Source organism: Xiphophorus hellerii, chromosome 12 (genome assembly GCF_003331165.1).
Source record: "Xiphophorus hellerii strain 12219 chromosome 12, Xiphophorus_hellerii-4.1, whole genome shotgun sequence".
NCBI lineage: Eukaryota > Metazoa > Chordata > Actinopteri > Cyprinodontiformes > Poeciliidae > Xiphophorus > Xiphophorus hellerii.
This window is the reverse complement of record NC_045683.1, coordinates 5,173,364-5,191,965: the sequence shown is the minus strand read 5'-3', so window position 1 is coordinate 5,191,965 and position 18,602 is coordinate 5,173,364. Positions and strand designations below refer to the sequence as shown.

The 18,602-nt window shown below is 36.7% G+C and overlaps 1 protein-coding gene across 4 annotated transcripts in view; it reads right to left on the bottom strand.

Moving 5' to 3' along the window:
- Nucleotides 1-15,994, bottom strand: part of nsd3 (nuclear receptor binding SET domain protein 3) — a 39,589-nt gene extending 23,595 nt beyond the window's left edge. For 2 of the 4 annotated variants that reach the window (XM_032578527.1, XM_032578529.1), the window contains exons 1-7: nucleotides 15,608-15,993; nucleotides 5,939-6,795; nucleotides 4,812-5,069; nucleotides 4,561-4,723; nucleotides 4,012-4,166; nucleotides 3,072-3,698; nucleotides 2,829-2,991 (exon numbers count right to left, since the gene is read on the bottom strand). In XM_032578527.1, the coding sequence (XP_032434418.1) occupies nucleotides 2,829-2,991; nucleotides 3,072-3,698; nucleotides 4,012-4,166; nucleotides 4,561-4,723; nucleotides 4,812-5,069; nucleotides 5,939-6,751 (2,179 nt within the window). In that variant the 5' untranslated portion in view covers nucleotides 6,752-6,795; nucleotides 15,608-15,993. Of the gene's footprint in view, nucleotides 1-2,828; nucleotides 2,992-3,071; nucleotides 3,699-4,011; nucleotides 4,167-4,560; nucleotides 4,724-4,811; nucleotides 5,070-5,938; nucleotides 6,796-15,607 lie in introns of all 4 variants that reach the window. The other 2 variants (XM_032578528.1, XM_032578530.1) reach the window with 2 other exon arrangements.
- Nucleotides 15,995-18,602: the final 2,608 nt, after the last annotated feature.

Here is an 18,602-nt window from a genome sequence, read left to right as displayed (position 1 = left end):
TATATTTAAAAAAAGTGTTTTATTTTCCGCCTGGATGCTTCCCGCTTCCATGGAAGGACAACAGAATATCGCTCTTATAAACATGTAATGACTAAAATCACGATACCCTCACTGTGTATCCCTCTGAAAAATTAATCCATTTAAATAATAATAATAAAAAATCCTTCCATGGGTGATACCACGATAGACGGCGCTCATTTTATACAGCTAACATCGGTGTTGTACTCCGGTATGAAACGGCAGTACTACAGCACTTTTGAATTGCAATCATCAGAATACCGGGATTTTTTTCCCGTGGTTTTAAAAAGCTTACGTCAGTCTGCTTTTTTTTCAATCGATACGCTTCCCGACAGCTCCACACCCCCCCCAAAAAACCAAAAAAAAAACAAAAACAAACGACGCGCACATTGTGGAAAACTCAGAAACCGGAGAACCGGGACGTAGAAACAAACTAGATGTGAATCAGGGCATAAAAACAGAGAATCCGATACTGAGCAGTGAAAAATCAAAATGAGTGGCAAATCAACACATGATGTGAAACACATGATGATTAGGCGGCCCAGCAGGTGAGTAGCATGATGAGTGAAGATTACTGGTGGTGTTGAGCGTCAATAAACAATAAAATAAAAATAAAGAGAAAGAAACTAAAGAGAACATAACAATAAACCAAGAGAGGATAATACTAATCAAAGAAAACTAAATGGAAATGAATGAATAACAAAATGCAAGAATAAACTAAAAAACTAAATTAAATAAAGAGGAATAAACTTGTATGGCAAAACGTTTTGAGCAATAATTAGTACAGCGGACTGGATGACAAGAACAGACACTGTTTTCAGATAAAAGGTAAGATAATATTGTTGAAGTGCCATGAGTTTGTTGAGACCACATCTAGTACCAAAAAGAAATATACCTTATAGACAGTAAAGAACTTATCACATATTTATGTTTTTAATTGGATTTGATATACTTATTTTATCAATATTACTTTTCATGTCGGTGTTAATGTCATGAGGCTGATGATTCCATGACACTTTCAATTTGACTCATTAGGATTTGATTAAGAACCAGCTTTGTTCTTTGTAATTTCTGTAAAACTATTAATCTATAAATCAATAGACAGATCTATATAAAGATATAATCCATGTTCCTATCCCATATTTGTACGGCATTAAAAGGATCTGGAACTTTAGTTTTTCCACTGAAAGGTCTGGTTTGCACAGTAAATGCCATGTGGGTGAAATTTTATAGATGATATGTCCCATTCTCTTGAAGGCAGCACAGAGTTGCACCACCAGAAACTCACAGTAACACTGAAGAGAAGAAGAGCTATGATTGATATAGTTGCAGTTCTATCCATGTTTTAATGTTGCAGAGCACTGTTTTGTTTTTTTTGCAAATAGTTTAAAGTTTAAACTGGCGTTGTTGTACATCTTTTATCTGGTCACTTTGTGCAAGATTTAGCAACTAACATCAGAAAGTTGCACAGAACAAGAATATTTTTCCTCTCTGATTGGCTGCTGTTAGGCCTGTTGAGTTTAACTTGAATGTCCTTTCATTGCATTTTTGTAGACGCCTGTAAAAATAATTTCTATTCACGTGGCTGTTTTGTTCTCTGGGCAAATATTTTTTTATGATAGATACAAAAATAAGCTTAAAAATCAAAACATCAACAATGGTGACAGTAATGTTAATAAGAAAATAATATTCAGTGCAAAGTAGACTACAATTTCTTTGATGGGGCGGATAATGGACCTGGATAATGGACAGGGGGGCGCTGGCCCAAAAAAGGGTTGAGAAACATTGCTCTAAAACGTCACTTCTTTTCAGCCAGGTCATTATTGTAAATTAGAATTTGTTCTTAACCCAACTGGTCAAATAAAAGTTAAATAAAAAAATAAGTCTATCCCTCCACAGGTTTTCAAAAACCTGTTACAATAGGTTTTCTACATGTTTTATTCTGTGGCATAAAACAAGAAGATAAACATGCAATATGCAGTAAAGTAGCTTGATTTTTGCAAAAATGTTCATTCTACTAATATTATGAGTATTTCCATATTATTAGGGATTCATTCTGCTAATAATATGACTTTCTCCACATATTATTATAGCTTTATTTTTGAAATATTGTGAATTTAGTATTATTTCGTACAACTTTATTGTGTAATATTCAGGGTTTCCCACAGTGTATTATACCAAACCGCCACCAAGTCAATATCCTGTGGTTACGTTTATTTTGAAGTGGTTGTTAGGGGCACCAATACTTTTGATTGTTTCCTCCCAGTGAATAAAGCTGGTAAAATTAAAGATTGGAATTTATTCAGTGCGACATTTAGACCTGTCGTGATAAGCAATAAATAAATTAATCACATGATAAATCAAAGCAAGCTCAATAATTTCCATTTGCATTATTTATTTTGGTTTTTCTCTTTTTCTGCCAAAAGCTGGATGATAAAACTCCTCAGTCTGGTGAATTGGTCTCAAATTCTGAAGTGACCAGAGACTTCAGAATTAATTTTATTTCTTCTTTCCGTTGTTTTGTTGATTTATTTTCGATATTTAAAATGTCTTCCAGCTCCAGTGTTGAATGTTTGTTAGAATTTAAAGTTTATTGATCTTTGTGTTTCTAAATTATTATGCTACTTAGTCTCTAAACAACAATACTATGGTTTATCACAATAACGTCTGGGACAATTTATCATCCAGCAACATTTGTTACTGTGACAGGCTCAGTGACGTCTTGCTGTTTTATTAAAAAACTGATTTCTTTTCAGGCTTTTTACAGGAGAGCTAACAAACACAGCTGATGCTCTGATTCGTTTCCTCGCCTTGCGGACTGCTGCTGGGCGATCCAGGGGAAGAGTTTTGTCGATTCGCTGACTCGCTCCTCCTGCTGGCCGGAGAGCCTCTTCTCTCGTCGCTCTCTTCCTCACCTTCGTCGCCCTCTTCTTCCTCCTCCTCTGGACTGGGCTCAGGTTTGGCTCTGCTGTCCTGCTGAAGGAAACACTCAGATCAGACCTCACAGGACAGCGCCACCGTCCTTCCATCCATCTGCACCTGGTTAGACCTACGTCAGGCGAGCAGTACCCCAGGTCGGGCTGCCGGGCCTCTCTCTCCACCCTCTCCTTCTTCTCTTCTTCTCTGTCCTTCTTTGGGGACGGCGTGATGTTTTTCTGCAGGAGAGGCCAGTCGCACTTGGTGATCTCCACGTTCAGCCTCTTCATGGTGATGGAGAGAGGCAGCAGCTTCCTCGCTGCTGCCGTTTTCCACGGCCTGACCACCGGCGGAGGCGAGTCCTGCTTTGCATTAGAGCCGGCGTTCTGCAGCGGTGAACTCTTCTTCTGCTGTTCTTCCTTCTGGTTCTTCTCTTCCTCGGCGGGCTGCGAGTTCGAGCTGTCCTCCGTGTTGGAAATGCTGCACTGCCGGCGCGGCAGCTGCCTCCGCGGCGGCTGCTCTCTGTCGGGCGACTTCACACCGACATCCTCCTTCTTTCCGACCGAGCCGCTGGAGCGCCGGCTCCGTTTTTCAGCCCGGATGCTGGGTTTCTTGGTAGGTGGCGCGTCTTCGGGGTCCGGGTCGACGTAGATAAAGGTGTAGTTGTCGATCCGTTCCTGGCGCGTCATGAGAAAGGCGTCCTCAGCATGGCCAACGCCTACTTCCCACTGAGTCCGCTCCCTCTGAGGGATGGGCTTCAAAAGCTGGAGAAAGATAAAACATGAAGGATTTTTTGAATAATAATCATTATTTTCTGGAAATTTATCACGTTAAAAGTGATCTATTATGCTTCCTTAAACAGGATAAGTCTATGGGCTACACAAAACAGAATGAGCTGTTTAGGGTCTAATGTCACTTTAAATCCAAATAAGTTGCTGCTAGTCACGCCTTTGAATGCCTTTGTAACCAAAAGTATCCAACATCTGGTTTCCCGTCTTTTTTCAATGCTTCCTCTTTGAAACCTTTTTTATTATATCAGATAATACTGCATTTTTTAGACATAATATCTGTACATACTTTCTGTCTCTCTACAGGGTTTGTGGCTTTGCGCAGCGTCTCTGCCTGGAGCTCGTCAAACTGCTTCTTCCCCTGGTACGTGACTATCCTCTTCTCGTGGATCCATGCTCGCTCAGCGACGCTGCCAAAGAACTGGACGTGATACTCCCTGTGTCCTGTTAACAAGAGGAGTTACAAGATCACACGGTCACAAGAGAGATTTGGTCAAAATTCTTGTAATTAGAGGTGTGCCAATATCTGCTGATATTTAAATGTGAAGCCGATCTAATCTATCGATCTTATCTACCTCAGCAAATGTCTAAAAATTTTTTTTTTTAAATAAATAAATAAACTACTGTCCTCTTCTGCTCTCCCATAAGAGAAGTTTGACTGACAGACTGGCCCACCAGGCCACATCTTCACGTTCGCAGCTAACAATAGTCAATAACTCAGCCACTTTCTTGTTATATTTAGCAACATTTAAGACAAAAAAAAGCAGTATCCGCCAAAATCGGAATCGGCAGGTGAGGATTTCTAAAGATCGGTGCAGCCGTACTTAACGGCTCTTACCTCTGGTGTTGATGCGAGTGTGGACCTTCATCTGTGGGTCGGAGGAGACCATGCAGGGCCACCAGGGATAGGTGCCCACCTTGGACCACACCAGATCTCCGATCACAAACTCCTTACAGAACCCCGTCTCCTGGATCACCGACGGATGATGGACTTTAGGAATCTAAAGATGAAGATTCAGTCGTTACTGGTCTAGTTTTAAGATCCCACAGTGACTTGAATTGAAGGTGCTAAGCTGCTTTGCTCTTTGCCTTCTGTGTTTTTGGTTCAGTTTTGATGACAGTCCTCTGAGTTTTCTCCGTCTGGGCCGGCGGCGGGTCGCTCGGCGGCGGTTCTCTTGACTGCGGCTGGATGGACTCCTCTGTCTGGGCCGTGGAAGCGGTTTGCTCTTGGCTCCGCTCCACACTCTGCTGAGCCTGAAGCTGCAACCTCGCGCTCTTTTTCCTCTTCTCCTTCTTTCTCTCGTGTCTGCGCTGCACTTGAGTCGCTTCGTTCTTCTGAGACTCCTTCTAAAGGACCGCAAAAAGTTATTAAGACAATGTTGCGCCTGTTGTTTTCATTTAGTTACTTTTAATATTTGTAGAGACCTGAAAGTATTACATTTTTCCTCACATTGTTAAACTGCAAATTCTTATTTTCTTTTGAAACATCTACGCAAAATAGCCCATAATGATACAATGAAATACACATTTTCAGACACATTTTGGTAAATGGATACAAAATTTATACAAAAAGATAAACATAATCGGTAAATATCCCAAGTATTCACACCCGTTGCTGAATATTTTGTTGAAATACTTTTGGCTAAAGGAAATCCTCAATTCTTCATTTTTAATAAAAAATAATTTAAAAAAGCAAATAAGGACACCACTGATAAAACACAAAACATGGAAAAAAGTGGGTGACAGTACTTTCTGGTGGTACTGGCACTAAATACTAAAATCTAATCTCAACTTTAGTCTGGACACGTTTAGACATCCACTGCTTTAGGACCATCTGGAGAATCGTACATTATGTTTTCCATGAGTATATTCCTTTCACCATTTAGAAATTAATTTTTTTATATTTTCTTCCTGCATCCTGACATATTAAATATTAAAAACTAGTTTTTCTTTGACCCTAATTTCAAGTAATGATGTTTATTTACTTGTGTAAAACCTTGATAATGGCCAGTCTGAGGTCGGGGAGAGGCAACACTGAGTTATGGTGCATTATTTTTATACTGGAAAGAAATATAACTATAAAATGTAATTTTTATACAAGTTGTCCTAAAGAAGTTTACATTTATTTTCTAAAAGAATAATATGTACCTTAGGAATGAGACATGTGAAATTACAGAGCAGTGCGTCGTGTATACACCCTGAGTTTGACCAGTTACCTGCAGCTCCTGCAGCAGATCCCCACACAGCGCAGACTCAAACAACTCCTTTCCGTTCTGATACGTCTTTATGATCTTCAGCTTGATCTCTGGAGAGCTGGTTTTCTTCAGCACGCCGCCGGGGGTGTTGGATGGAGCGAGTGCGGGCTGAGAAGACGGGGTGCTGTCCACCAGGGAGGGCGGGGGGCTGGAGGAAGGCAGGTGTAAAGGGGGCGGCGGCGGCAGGTTGTGGCTCATGATGTGAGGCGTCTGGGACAGCTGGTGCTGGGCGGGCAGTGGCAGCGGCGGCGGCGGGGGGCTGTGCGGGTGCGAGTGGGTCTGTATGTGGGACGGGTTCGAGTGGAAGGGGTGTGTGTGGTGGTGGTGATGGAGATGGGGGTGGTGGAGGTGCGGGTGATGTACCGACAGCGGCGGAGACACGGGGGACAGAGGTCTCTCATGGAGGCCGGGTCCTCTCAGGACAGTTCCCTCCCCCGGCAGGAGGCCGTGGTCCCCGTAGCTCCGTATGGCGCCATAGCCATTAGCCGAGCCGTTGGGGAACTGCGAGTACATGGAGAACTTGGCCTGGGGCTCGTACAGGCCCAGACCCGGGGGGTAGCCGTTAGGGACCTGCGGCATGTCCTCCGAGGCTGACGGCGGGTAAGAGAACTCTGCATCCAGGGCAGCATCGTAAGAGGGACCGCTATCCTCACCCGGGTCACTGCCGGTGTCGCAGGAGCCGTCCTGTCTGATGTTGGCTGAGTCAATGAGCTGAGGGGGTTGCTGAATTGTATTTCCCATGATCCCTTGCATGAAAGAGAAGGAGAAATCCATTGTTGGGCTCCTGCATCCTTAACTGTCTTTTTCTTTGACTGGACCTGGAGACAAAGACGGGGAAACTTTAAGGCTCTAATTCGTCTCTTAAACAACTAAAATCACAGAGAGCTTTAAATGCATCGTAAAACACATTAAACATCAATATTTTAAACACAATGAAAGATCTTTATTCCATATTCTTCTGTTTTGTTAACTACAACCTGCACAAGACCAGAGCTGAAGCAATTAATCAGATTAATGAATCAATTATTAAAATAATCGTCAACTAATTTAGTAATCAATTCATCGCTAATACAGACTCTAAAAGTCAATTTGCTGAAACAATACAGGTAGACCAGTAATAAAGCCAAAACTCTACAAAAACCATACATACAGCTCTGAAAAAAATTAAGAAATCACTTAAAATGATCAGTTTCCCTTATTTTACTATCTATAGGTCTATGTTTGAGTAAAACAAACTTTGTTTTTTATTCTATGAACTACTGACAAAATGTCTCTGAAATTCCAGGCAAAAATTTTGTTTTTATTTGCAGAAAATGAAATGGTTAAAAAAAAATATACTCAGTGCTTTCAGACCTCAAATAATGCAAAGAAAACAAGTTCATATTAATTTAGAAACAATAATACTAGTGTTTTAACTTGGTAAGAGTTCAGAAATCAATATTTGGTGGAATAACCAGGAGGTTTTCAATGGGGTTCAGTGCAGTGGGCTCTTAATGTTTTCCAGAGCTGCATATTGTATTCAATATATATATTTAAAAAAGTACATTCAATATTTGTATAAATTTTCTCCCTAGAACTACTAGTCAAATTTTGTAAAAGAAAAAAAAGATAAGAAAGAAAAGAAAAAGAAAATCTTAGATGGCAAGATCTGTTGACTAAAAATAAAAGTCAATAAGTTATCCCCTCATTTTAAGGATTTTTAGTCGAGCAGAAAGTGTTCATATGAAACTTTTCATATGTTGGTGTTTGAAATATTGTTCTTAGCTGCAGATAAATCTTTTGCTCCAAATCATCAATTTATATTTAAGGAATGTTATGCTATTGCATTGCAGGCAATAAAATGTTTATTTTTCTATTTTATAAAGGAATTTAATTCAATTTTATGCATTTTTCAATATGGTATAAAATAGAATAAAGTGGTTAAGATGAAAAGTGTGCCATTTTTTTAAATTGTCAGAATAATCAATTAACAAAATAACCATTAGTTGCAGTCCTGCACATGACAAAAAGCAACATGACCCTTTAGAGCGCATGTGTCAAACTTGAGGTCAGGGGGACAGCCGTACCTATTTATGTGGCCCTTTGGCTTCCAAGGAACGCACAAATAAAACCTTTTTTTTTGTAATAATTTTTTTTATTTAGAAAGACAGATTTCCATCACATTCGTTAATTGCAGCTTTACCCATTTAAGATCGTACATGAGGATATAAGCGGAGAGTCCAAGTGATTTTGTCCATACTGCTGTTCTGCTATTTTCTTTTACAGACTATAACTAATTTTAGTTGTGAACAATAACAAAAATGAACAGAATTGAACAATAATGGGGATTGCACCACCTCGAGCAATAAAAACCACAAGAACATAAAAGGGCAGGGCACATAATTCACAAGAACAATCAAATGAAGTCAGATCCAATCGGTTTTACATACTCAGTCCATTTGGTCCAGATCTTATAAAATTTTTCAACTTGGAGGGAAAAAGAAATCTTTTCTATAGCATAAATCTGGTAAAATAAACCCTTTATTATAAGAGTTGTGTGCTTAAATATTATTGTATCAATCAAATCAAAGCCGTTTTTTATCTGTATGCCAAATTACATCAGTCTCTCCGTTTTTTAGAGATTCCATGATCATGGAATATTATCATATCAGATCAAATATTTCACCTACTAAGTCCTTGGCAATTTTAATTTTGCACATATTGATATTCCAGTAATTGAGATTCAATATTTTGTGCAGCTCTGGCCTGAAAGCAGAGAAACAGTTAAACCAGCCAAGCAGCTACTGAAATGTTCCAGCTTTGCCTTGATTGGTTCTGATGCATGATCAGCAGGTCAAATTAAAATGAATCTGTTTCCTCCTTGTTTAAAGCATCAAAGCTGAAAGTCTCCCACTTATTCTGCAGAGACAAAGAAGAGATTCTTTTGTGCACATTTTACTTCAAGTTACCAAACATCTCGTTATCTAGAAAGATAAACTTTAATGCACACAGCAATTTCTTCAAATCTCTATGTTTTTGAAGGAGGAGTCCCACAATCCCAGTCGGAAAAGACTGCTTGGGTGCAATATGTTATACAATATATTTTGAAATATGAAAATTCTGCTTTGAAAGAATACATTTGGTCTGTTCAGTAGATGCTCGCTGCCCATACAGGAAGCATATTTTTAGCACTGGTGACAGCAAATCTCACAAGGTGTTTCAGGATGTTTTACTGAAAAGATTGAAATGGTCATGCCAGTTTATGATACAGTTATTAATATCAGCCTGTAAAAGTCTGATCACTGCCGCTCTAGTCGCACCATTTATTGTGCCATTTATCCAATAAATTATTCAGAAGCTACTGAATTAATATAATCTAAAGTATTAGATTATTCCCCAAATGGTGGAGGTGAAAAAGTTTTATAATGGTTTTCATTTGCACTCAAAATTCAGAAATAATGAGTTTAACGTTGGATAAAACCAACAGGAACATCTTTGAAACTCAATATTCTGACTGATGATGAAAAGGCGATAGAATTGCACCTCTAATGGTTTACATTTGATCAAATTAGTTGAACACACAACAACGTGCAAAGCCAAGATGTACCATTATTCTTTTGGCTTGGAATGAATAAAATGTAGAGAAATACACAGTAATTGGCTTGTGACCCTAACAACAGTTTATCCCCGAGGACAACGAATTACCGCTGGTTTTCTGAGAACTGGAACAGTTGAAGTGATTTTGAAGCATTAGATTAAACTCGTCAAAAGCTATTTCCAACTATACTTGATTGAATGGCTTGTGTTCAAAGACTGAATCAAATAATTATTGGATTTTCTGACATTATCTCACGTTGATGAAGAAGTAATGAGCGTTTTCATGTGTATAAATGCAAAAGTACACTGATAAAACTATAAAACCGCCACAAAATGCAAAAAAATAATCAGTGGATGTTATTAGGAAAACATGCATTTGTGATATTATTATTGAATATTTAGACACTACCTCTCACTCTGAACTTTCTCAGTCACTAAAATCTGTAAGCACTGAAATGCAGAACAGGAACAACACTTTAAACCTATCAGCCAACTAAATATTGATCCTGAGCAGCTGATTGCAATGACAGTCGCAAATATGATTCACTATAATGTGCGGCTGTAGGTGTTACAATGATAAAGACGGCAAGAAATTTAAACAAAATGACCTTTGATGTGATGTGGTGCACTCCATTTGTACTCAGAAATGTGATTTAGTTAGAAATACAGCAAGAAGTCGGAATTGTGACTTTGATAATGGTTGCCGATCAGACCTATGTTTAGTATCCAATATGGCCGCACGTAGCCTGACAGAACCCAGCTGCAAACTTCACTGAACAACTTGCTTATTTAGTGTCTGCACTCAGAATATATTTAGGTAAATAACAGGTATTTACCTAAAATCTGCAAAGATGCCAACTGTATCCAGATGATACAGTAATTTATCTCACAGCATTAAGAGGTTGCAGAAAATTAACTCAAAAAGTCTTTATGGCAGCAGGAGAATTTCCCAACATTAAATTATACATAAACAGAAAGAGTTGAAAATGTATCTTAATCAAAAGGAAATTAAGGAAGTATCAGAGTTCAGATACTCGATTCAAAACATGTTTGAATTAAGAAATGTTTAAATTGTTTTATGGGTGTGGCTGGTTTCTTATAATTATTCATTTGTACCACTATTAATCATTTCTTGCAATTTGCGGTGTGTTGTATTTATTTTGTTTTTAAATCTGGCATTAATTAATTATTAATTAATTTGTCCCTAATGAAATAAATTCAAATCCAAACTTAAGTTTTATGCTCATGTTAAAAAGTGTTTCCATTCAATAAGTTCCTGTTTATTTACCAAAGAAATTAAAATGTTTATTCAACAATTATGTTATCATAAATGTCATAATATTCTATGATTTGGGGTCAATATGTCATAAAGCCATTAATGATATTATACAAGCCAAGTGGAATCACTGACCAATTCTTCAAAAATATCACTTGATGAGTTTTGATCATTTCTTAATGTTTCCTTTATTAAAACAATATTTAAATGTATGACGGGCCTAAGTTAATACAAAAATATAATAATGAATGTGTGATAACAAACGCTGAGGTAAGTGGGACTGTAGAGTCAAAAGGTGAAGAAAATGCAGGGACAATCAGCGTTCTCAGTCCAAGATCAGTTATTACATAAATTACTGCAGGATGTAACACAAACGTTTTTCTACTAAACTGAATCACTGGGAACATTAACATTTTTATTTGGATGACTGTTTTTATGCATTTCGCTTGTTCTATCAGAAGTTGTAAATGTTCTAGTAATTCTATATATGTGTAATAAACTAATTTTTCTTGGATGAAAACAGTGTGCTGTATCAGTTGTCAGTTGTTATCAGGTGATAACATTAAGCTGTAGAAATAAATTAAAAAAAAAAAAAAAAAATGGAGAGGAACACGTCAGCATTGGCTGGTACTTCTAAACATAGTTAGCGCCACAAGAGTCACTAAATCCCACTGGTATTCCAACTTGCAACCAAAACATGTTCAACTGGGATGTGAAGTCGGAAAAGATGTGAACCAGAGATGCACAAATCTATCTGCCAGAAATCTGAGAAGAAAAGTTTCCCCTTGAGCAGTTCAGATTTGTTTCCCGTATTCATTAAAGTGGCAGTTTTATGTGTTCTCCAGGCACAAAGTGTCATTTTATACCACAAGTAATTAACTATGTCACCTTCAGTAGTTATAAAAAGGCTACATATATCAAATATGACTTAAAGGAAATTTGATATGGTAATTTAACGCCTGTAAATTGGGCCTCTGTCTCTTTAAAAACTCCTGCTCGTTGTAAAACTCCGCCTTCAGGAAGTCATCACAACATCACTCCTCTATTAACCCTTTAACAAAGTTTTTACCAGCATTACAATGAGAAGAAACTTGTACATCGAGCGCAGCAGATGCGCAGTTCCACCAAATGTTTGCTAATTGCTGCTGGCTAGTCTGAAGGAGTCACTCAGCTCTGAAGCTAAGAAGCTGCAGCTCTGAGGAAGAGCTGTATCTCGAAGGCAGAGCTAGGTCCACCCAGGCGTTTTGCACAGCTGAATGGTTGCCATGGAGATTAAAGGATTTTTAAAACATGCACGAAAGATACAGAGCAACACTCCAGGTATGTTTTTGATGAGGAAATAACATTATAATGTAAATGTAAGGTGCAAAAACATCAACTTTATATGAAATCGCCCCTTTAAAAGCATCAAAATTATTAAGTCTTATTGTTTTCCTCCTAAAAGAATAAACCAGCAGCAACTTAGATGGTCTTCTTTTAAGTTTTATTAAAAATTGAGACATGAAATTGAAAAAAATCTTGCCTTTTTAAAGTTTTTCAGCACATTTTCTTTTTAATGTTTTGAGGACAAAACATATGAATCTGTGAAGATGCGAGTCAGAAGAAAACCCCTGATTGGTGCTATGAAGGCCCTGAACGCCAGTGAACATTAAAAAGAAAGCCAGAAAGTAAATTAATGCCTTAGATTTTAAATTAGAACAAAGTACATAACAAGTGGCTCAATTGATCACTAAATGACAAGTTTCTGGCTGTTCATTTTAATAAAGGCACAAAAATAAAATGCTAAAAAAAATCTGCCAAATATCAACCAAGCTGACAGCAAAAATGACAGCATATAGAGCTCTGAAAAAAAAATTAAGATACCACTTAAAAATAATCAGTTTCTCTGATTTTACTTTCTATAGGTATAGTTTGGGTAAAATGAACATTGTTCTTTTATTCTATGAACTATTAGCAACATGCCTCTGAAATTCCAACCAATATTTAGTATTTATTTACAGAAAATGAAAAATGGTCAAAATAAAGAAAAAGATGCAGTGGTTCAGACCTCAAATAATGCAAATAAAACAAGTTCATATTGATTTAGAAACAACAATACTAATGTTTTAACTCAGGAAGAGTTCAGAAATCAATATTTGATAGAAAAACCAGGAGGTTCTCTATGGGATTCAGTGCAGTGGGCTCTTCATTTTTTCCAGAGCTGTATATATATGTTTTTAATTTGTTAAATTTCAAACTTGATTGATATTTGATTGATTTTTCTGGATTTTATTTTTTGTCTCCATTCAAATTAATGGCTGAAGATTCTGCCCTTCACCAGTTTCTACACTCGCTGCACCATTTCACCTCCTCCAACTTCCATTTTTTCCCCCATGTAAATAAACTCTTTTTTAAAATTTGTACTTCAAATGAATTATGGAGATAAATAGTCATTAAAATGCTCAAGTTTAATGCTATGACATCTGAAAATACAGTATTCCTCACATTCACTCTGGTTTTAATCCTCATTTCAGCTCATAAAACATGAGAAATCCGAAATGACTCTGAGTGACCTGATGGTGGACGTTAAGTGGAGTCCGGTCACCACATTAACCTACAGTAAACGGCGAGTTACTTTAAATAATCAGCTATTAAAGCAGACGCACATCATATCCCTGGAGGGTTATTAATTAATTGGAAATGTCCTTTTGAAGACAGCTCCCATTTGTATATGAAAGTTGTCTTGGAAACAACAACAATGGTTTAAAATTGTGAAAAACCCCATTTGTAACACATGCCTTAGAAATGGACAATCTACTAATTTGTTTGGGTTTATGCTAGAAAGAAACACAGAACTGCAGCACATCTTTCTCTTTTGTGTCTGTTTTCTTTTGTTTCTATTTATTGGGTTGCTATGTTAACTGTAATTTCCCCCAACAGGCATAGTTTCCCCCAGTGTATTATAAGCCTGGTGGGCCACCAGGCTTTACTTGTGCCCCCACCAGGCTAAGCACTGCTTATTTATTTAAGTTTTTAAAAACTGTTTGCATTTTTTAAGACTTTATAGTTGCTGTTCAGATATTAATCTTCCAATAACACATAATTATCAAGAGATATTTTCAAATTTCCTGTCAATTGTAAATATTTTTTAACAAAAACACAAGATTAATGACGCCCCGAGTGCCCCAACCACCGGGCTTAGCAAGTTTTCTGGGGAAAACCTTGCAACACAGATCAACAAAGAGTAGCTAATCTTAAATGCAGAGGTGGGTAGTAACTAGATGCAGTCTCAATTACAATTACTTGGGTAATTTTGAGGAAAATAAATAAAGAGCAAGCATATTTTGACCAAAATAAATGAAAGTGTTGATATAAGTATTGGTTTCATAAGCTTAATGTTGGAAAAATATTATTTGGAAAGTAGTACTTCTGCTTTGATTTCTTTTTTGTAGCTATGTCATCTATTTGTATTTATTTTAGTCTTTATAATAGCAGAATTTATACACAACTTTCCATTTTTGTCTGCCTGATGACATTTATTCTAACCATTAAATCAAATCTTATGATTAAGAACTCACTAATGAAGTAGCATTTTACAAAATATTTTGAGTAATTTCTTTACTGTTACTTTCACTTGAGTAAAATTATGTTGAAGTAGTGAACAATGTTTGGGTACTTTACCAATTTCTGATTAAATGAAATTGCTAGATCTCAAAGAAAACCAGGAATCGGTATTAACCAGAAAAAAACAGATCAGATCATTTCTAGTAAGAACCTGAACTCTAATTTTAAAAAAGGCAGGTGAATTTTGAAGCTTGCATGCTAGATACTTACAGATATTATATGGTTAATCCTGTCATCCAACATTACATTTTTACATTAAACATTTAGTCTAGTTTTAGGTTTAATGCACTGATCATTGGGGGCTTTTGCAGGCTTTTGTTTTTGTGCATTTAATCCCATCAACACAAACACATGGATACCAGCTTTCACAAACAAAACAAAGAGCTTTCTCACGGCAGCTGCTTTAACACATCTAATATCTGTGATGATCGATTAATCGGGTTTAAAAGTGTGAAGTGAAATGGACTGATCCACTCAATGTGACTTGACGTGTGGACGCACACACAGGCTCCTCAGCAACCGAAAGGTAAATAATGTAAACATCCATACGGTGTCGATTAGCGGTCAAAAGCCACCAACATCAATTCAGGGGATTCATTTCGCTCACAAACGACGCAGTGAATCATAACAGCTGGCAATAAATGTGTTGGTTTCATCACAAAACGACTGCGCACTCAGAAAAAATACACATATTTCACTGAATGATGTTTTAGCTGCCTGCGATGTTAGCATCAAGCTACCGGGCATCAAATGGATCAAAATATGAAGATGTTGGGGGTTTATAGAGATGAAAATCACAACATGAAACCAATAAATGCCTTTTAATATTCAGACACACACAGCTAGGCGTCTCCTGTTGTTCAGTAATGCGGGGCAAACATGGGAAAGATGAAAGGAGATGCTAATGTTGGCTAACGCTGCACTCCTAATATGGCTGCCTGTGCCCCTTTAAATCAAATTGTCTGCCGTGATTAAACCTCCATCACTGGCGTTTCGGAGCGAAAAATGTGTCCGAAACAAGCGATACCCGCCCGTGAGGAGGCGAGGGGACGGCTAACTACGGCGCAGACACGACAAACACGCTTGTCGCTCCGGAGAAAGAGCAAAGGGGCAGCACAGATTTTGATCCCGAGCCGAAAGATGCGGGTAAAACAGAGAAATAAAGATGCAAATACCTTCAGCGTGTCCCATTCTAAACACATACACCAGCCTGCAACCGTTCCTCTTAATCTAAAGGAGGGGGGGGGGACAAAATAAAAAAATATATTAATCCCGTAATGTTGACAAAGCTCAGGCCTTTCCTTTTTTAACGCAATTCTCAACAGAGGAGATGATGATGGGGGGCGGGGGTGCTGTTACGCTATATGGTCGCTATCCAATCCCAAAGCCTGGCTCTTCGTCGCTGCTAAGACCCCAGCATTTAGTCGGGACCCCGTCGGAGAAAGACACGTCTAATTCTCGCCCCTCCTGCCTTCTTAATGCTCATCTCTAGCGTCCTCTTCCTTTAGTTTCACAAAAGCGCTCTGCAATATCGCTTTTAAGTCCCGCTTGGTTCAGGGTATGGCAGGCTGTCGCACCATACAATCAAACAGCACTCCTATCTCTACTTTATTTTTATTTTTTTATCGCTGCATTCCGTTCAGCACGGAATTCGAAACGCCGGATGTGTGAGTGACGTCACGCCAGTCAAGTAAAGTTGCAGAGTACCCAAATGTTGTACTGAAGTAAAAGTAACACTACTTCAGCATATTTTCACTCGAGTAAAAGTACAAATGTAGCCATCCAAGAAATTACTCAAGTATTTGGTGAAAAGTTTACTCAAGTAATGAGATCAAAATATTTCATCATCAGATGGACCAAAATATAAACTTAAGTGGAAACTTTGGTATTTTAAGGACAAAAAATGACAATAATTCAAATAAGTAATGAAAATCAACAAAATCAGGCAAAAAATATTTTTTCTCCAAATCTTTCAATAAAAAAACTCATGAAACTTTAACATAAACTGCAAACGTGTGTCTGTGTCTTTGTTTTTCATTCAGTGGGTGGTAAAACCCAGAAATCTTTTTCAAAAAACTGACTCAGATAAATGTAATTGTGTAAATGTAACTAGTTGGACCGTTAGAGGCTTCAAAAAATTCAGGGATCTCACTGAACATACAATTAAAAGAAGTCAAATAATTTATATTTCAATGTAACATATCTTTTAAGTATCTAACAATATTAATCACTGTTTTTTCTATAAAACATGTGCAAAATTAGCTCATTCTGCTAACTTTTATCTGAGCACTACACATGAATATTTGTTTCAGCCAATCTGAAGTTGTAATTATCAATCAATCAATCAATCAATCAAATTTTATTTGTATAGCACATTTCAGCAGCAAGGCATTTCAAAGTGCTTTACATCATTACAAACACAGAATCACAATGCAATATAGAATCAATCATTAAGTCAAGTTACATCAATAAATTTGTAATTGATTACATTTCAAATACAATTCTAAACAGGTGGGTTTTCAGTTGAGATTTAAAAGAAGTCAGTGTTTCAGCTGTTTTACAGTTTTTTTTAGTGTTCATTAGGCAGAGTTTTTTTTTTTCTTTTATAATACAATAGAAACAGATTTTATTTTCCCAAAAAACTCAAGTACAACAGCAGCATCAGGCATAAAAATTCACAAAGAAGTTCTTAAAAGTGTTAAAAACAATATACATAAAAACAAATTTAACAATAATAATTATAATAATACACTGTACAAGACAATTAAAAATGTTGGTATTGTTTACTTCTTTGTGTGAATACATTCAGCCATAAATTAAATTATAGCAGATTAGATAAATACATATACGTGTGTTGATTAATCAGTAATTTTTATTTGTGATCAGATGGTGTATCTTTTTGTTTTTGTTGGTAACTGACATTTGTCGACACTGAATATTGTGTAATCAGTATTAATCACTTAGTTTACAGAATCAGACATCGCAACCACAAAGCGAGTCTAAGCTGCCTTTTTAACTAAAGTAAAGTTTATGGAGTCAAATAAGACACACGCCAAAGTTACAACTTTTAAATCAGGAGGTTTCCATGCCAACCTGAGTCCAAAAATCAAAATGGCTTCTGCAGTCAAATTTGCAGTAATAAAGGGTTTATTTTTTTATGGGTTGTACAACAAGGACACTTCATAAAGGAAAGAACATAAAAATATCCATCCATCCATCCATGAATGAATGAATGAATGAATGAATGAAAATAAGAGCTCCTTTAACATTAAATTTAATATTTAAGATTTAACAAGTGCTTATTAATCTTATTAAGTTTCTTGATTTGCATAAATCCAAACAGAAGCTTAGAGGAGTCTGGGCTTTTTTGTAGCTGTTCCCCAAATTGTGATTGGCTTTCTTCTTTACTTTCTGAGCTTAAAAATAATTTTAAAACAAATTTATTCACTAAAGCCTTCTGCACATCCTGAGGTTTAGACTCTATTATAACGATTTAATAGTCTATTTTAACTTACCTCTGTTTAACTTGTCTATTTTTATTACTGTGCATATGTACAGCACTTTGTAAATATTAAATTATTTTAAAGTGCTTTTATATATAGAAGTGGTATGCTGTGGTATGGTAATAGTAAATATTTGTTTAATGAGAAACACATTGTCATGAATTAAATTATTTTTATTTAATAATAAAAATAATACATTACAATACATTGTACCCTATCAAGTTACTTACTTGTCATCACGGAGATGTTTGAAATTAATTCAGTGCTACTCACTCCAATTATAAATATGTGATTTATGATGTTATGTTTCCCATGGAAAGAACACTGAATGTTTATAAAGATATATTTACTTTATATAAAATTGCTTTTGCGGTTGCTTTGTCTTCTACTGAAATATCAGAAACCGTTTTAATTTGTGATATATTTAAAACTAAATTAGTATGATGTCAACATATTTGGTTTGGGGAATCTACTGATGATTAAATGACACATTTGCTTGCCATACCAATGGAAAAGATTTCACACATTCGAGCGGAAGGATGATGTGGGATGTGTGTTTTACTTGATTTGGTCAACGCTTCACGAACATAAAAACTACACGCATACTAAAAGCAGAAGACAGCAATTAAAATATGCATAAACAATTTTAAATCCAGATAAATTACAG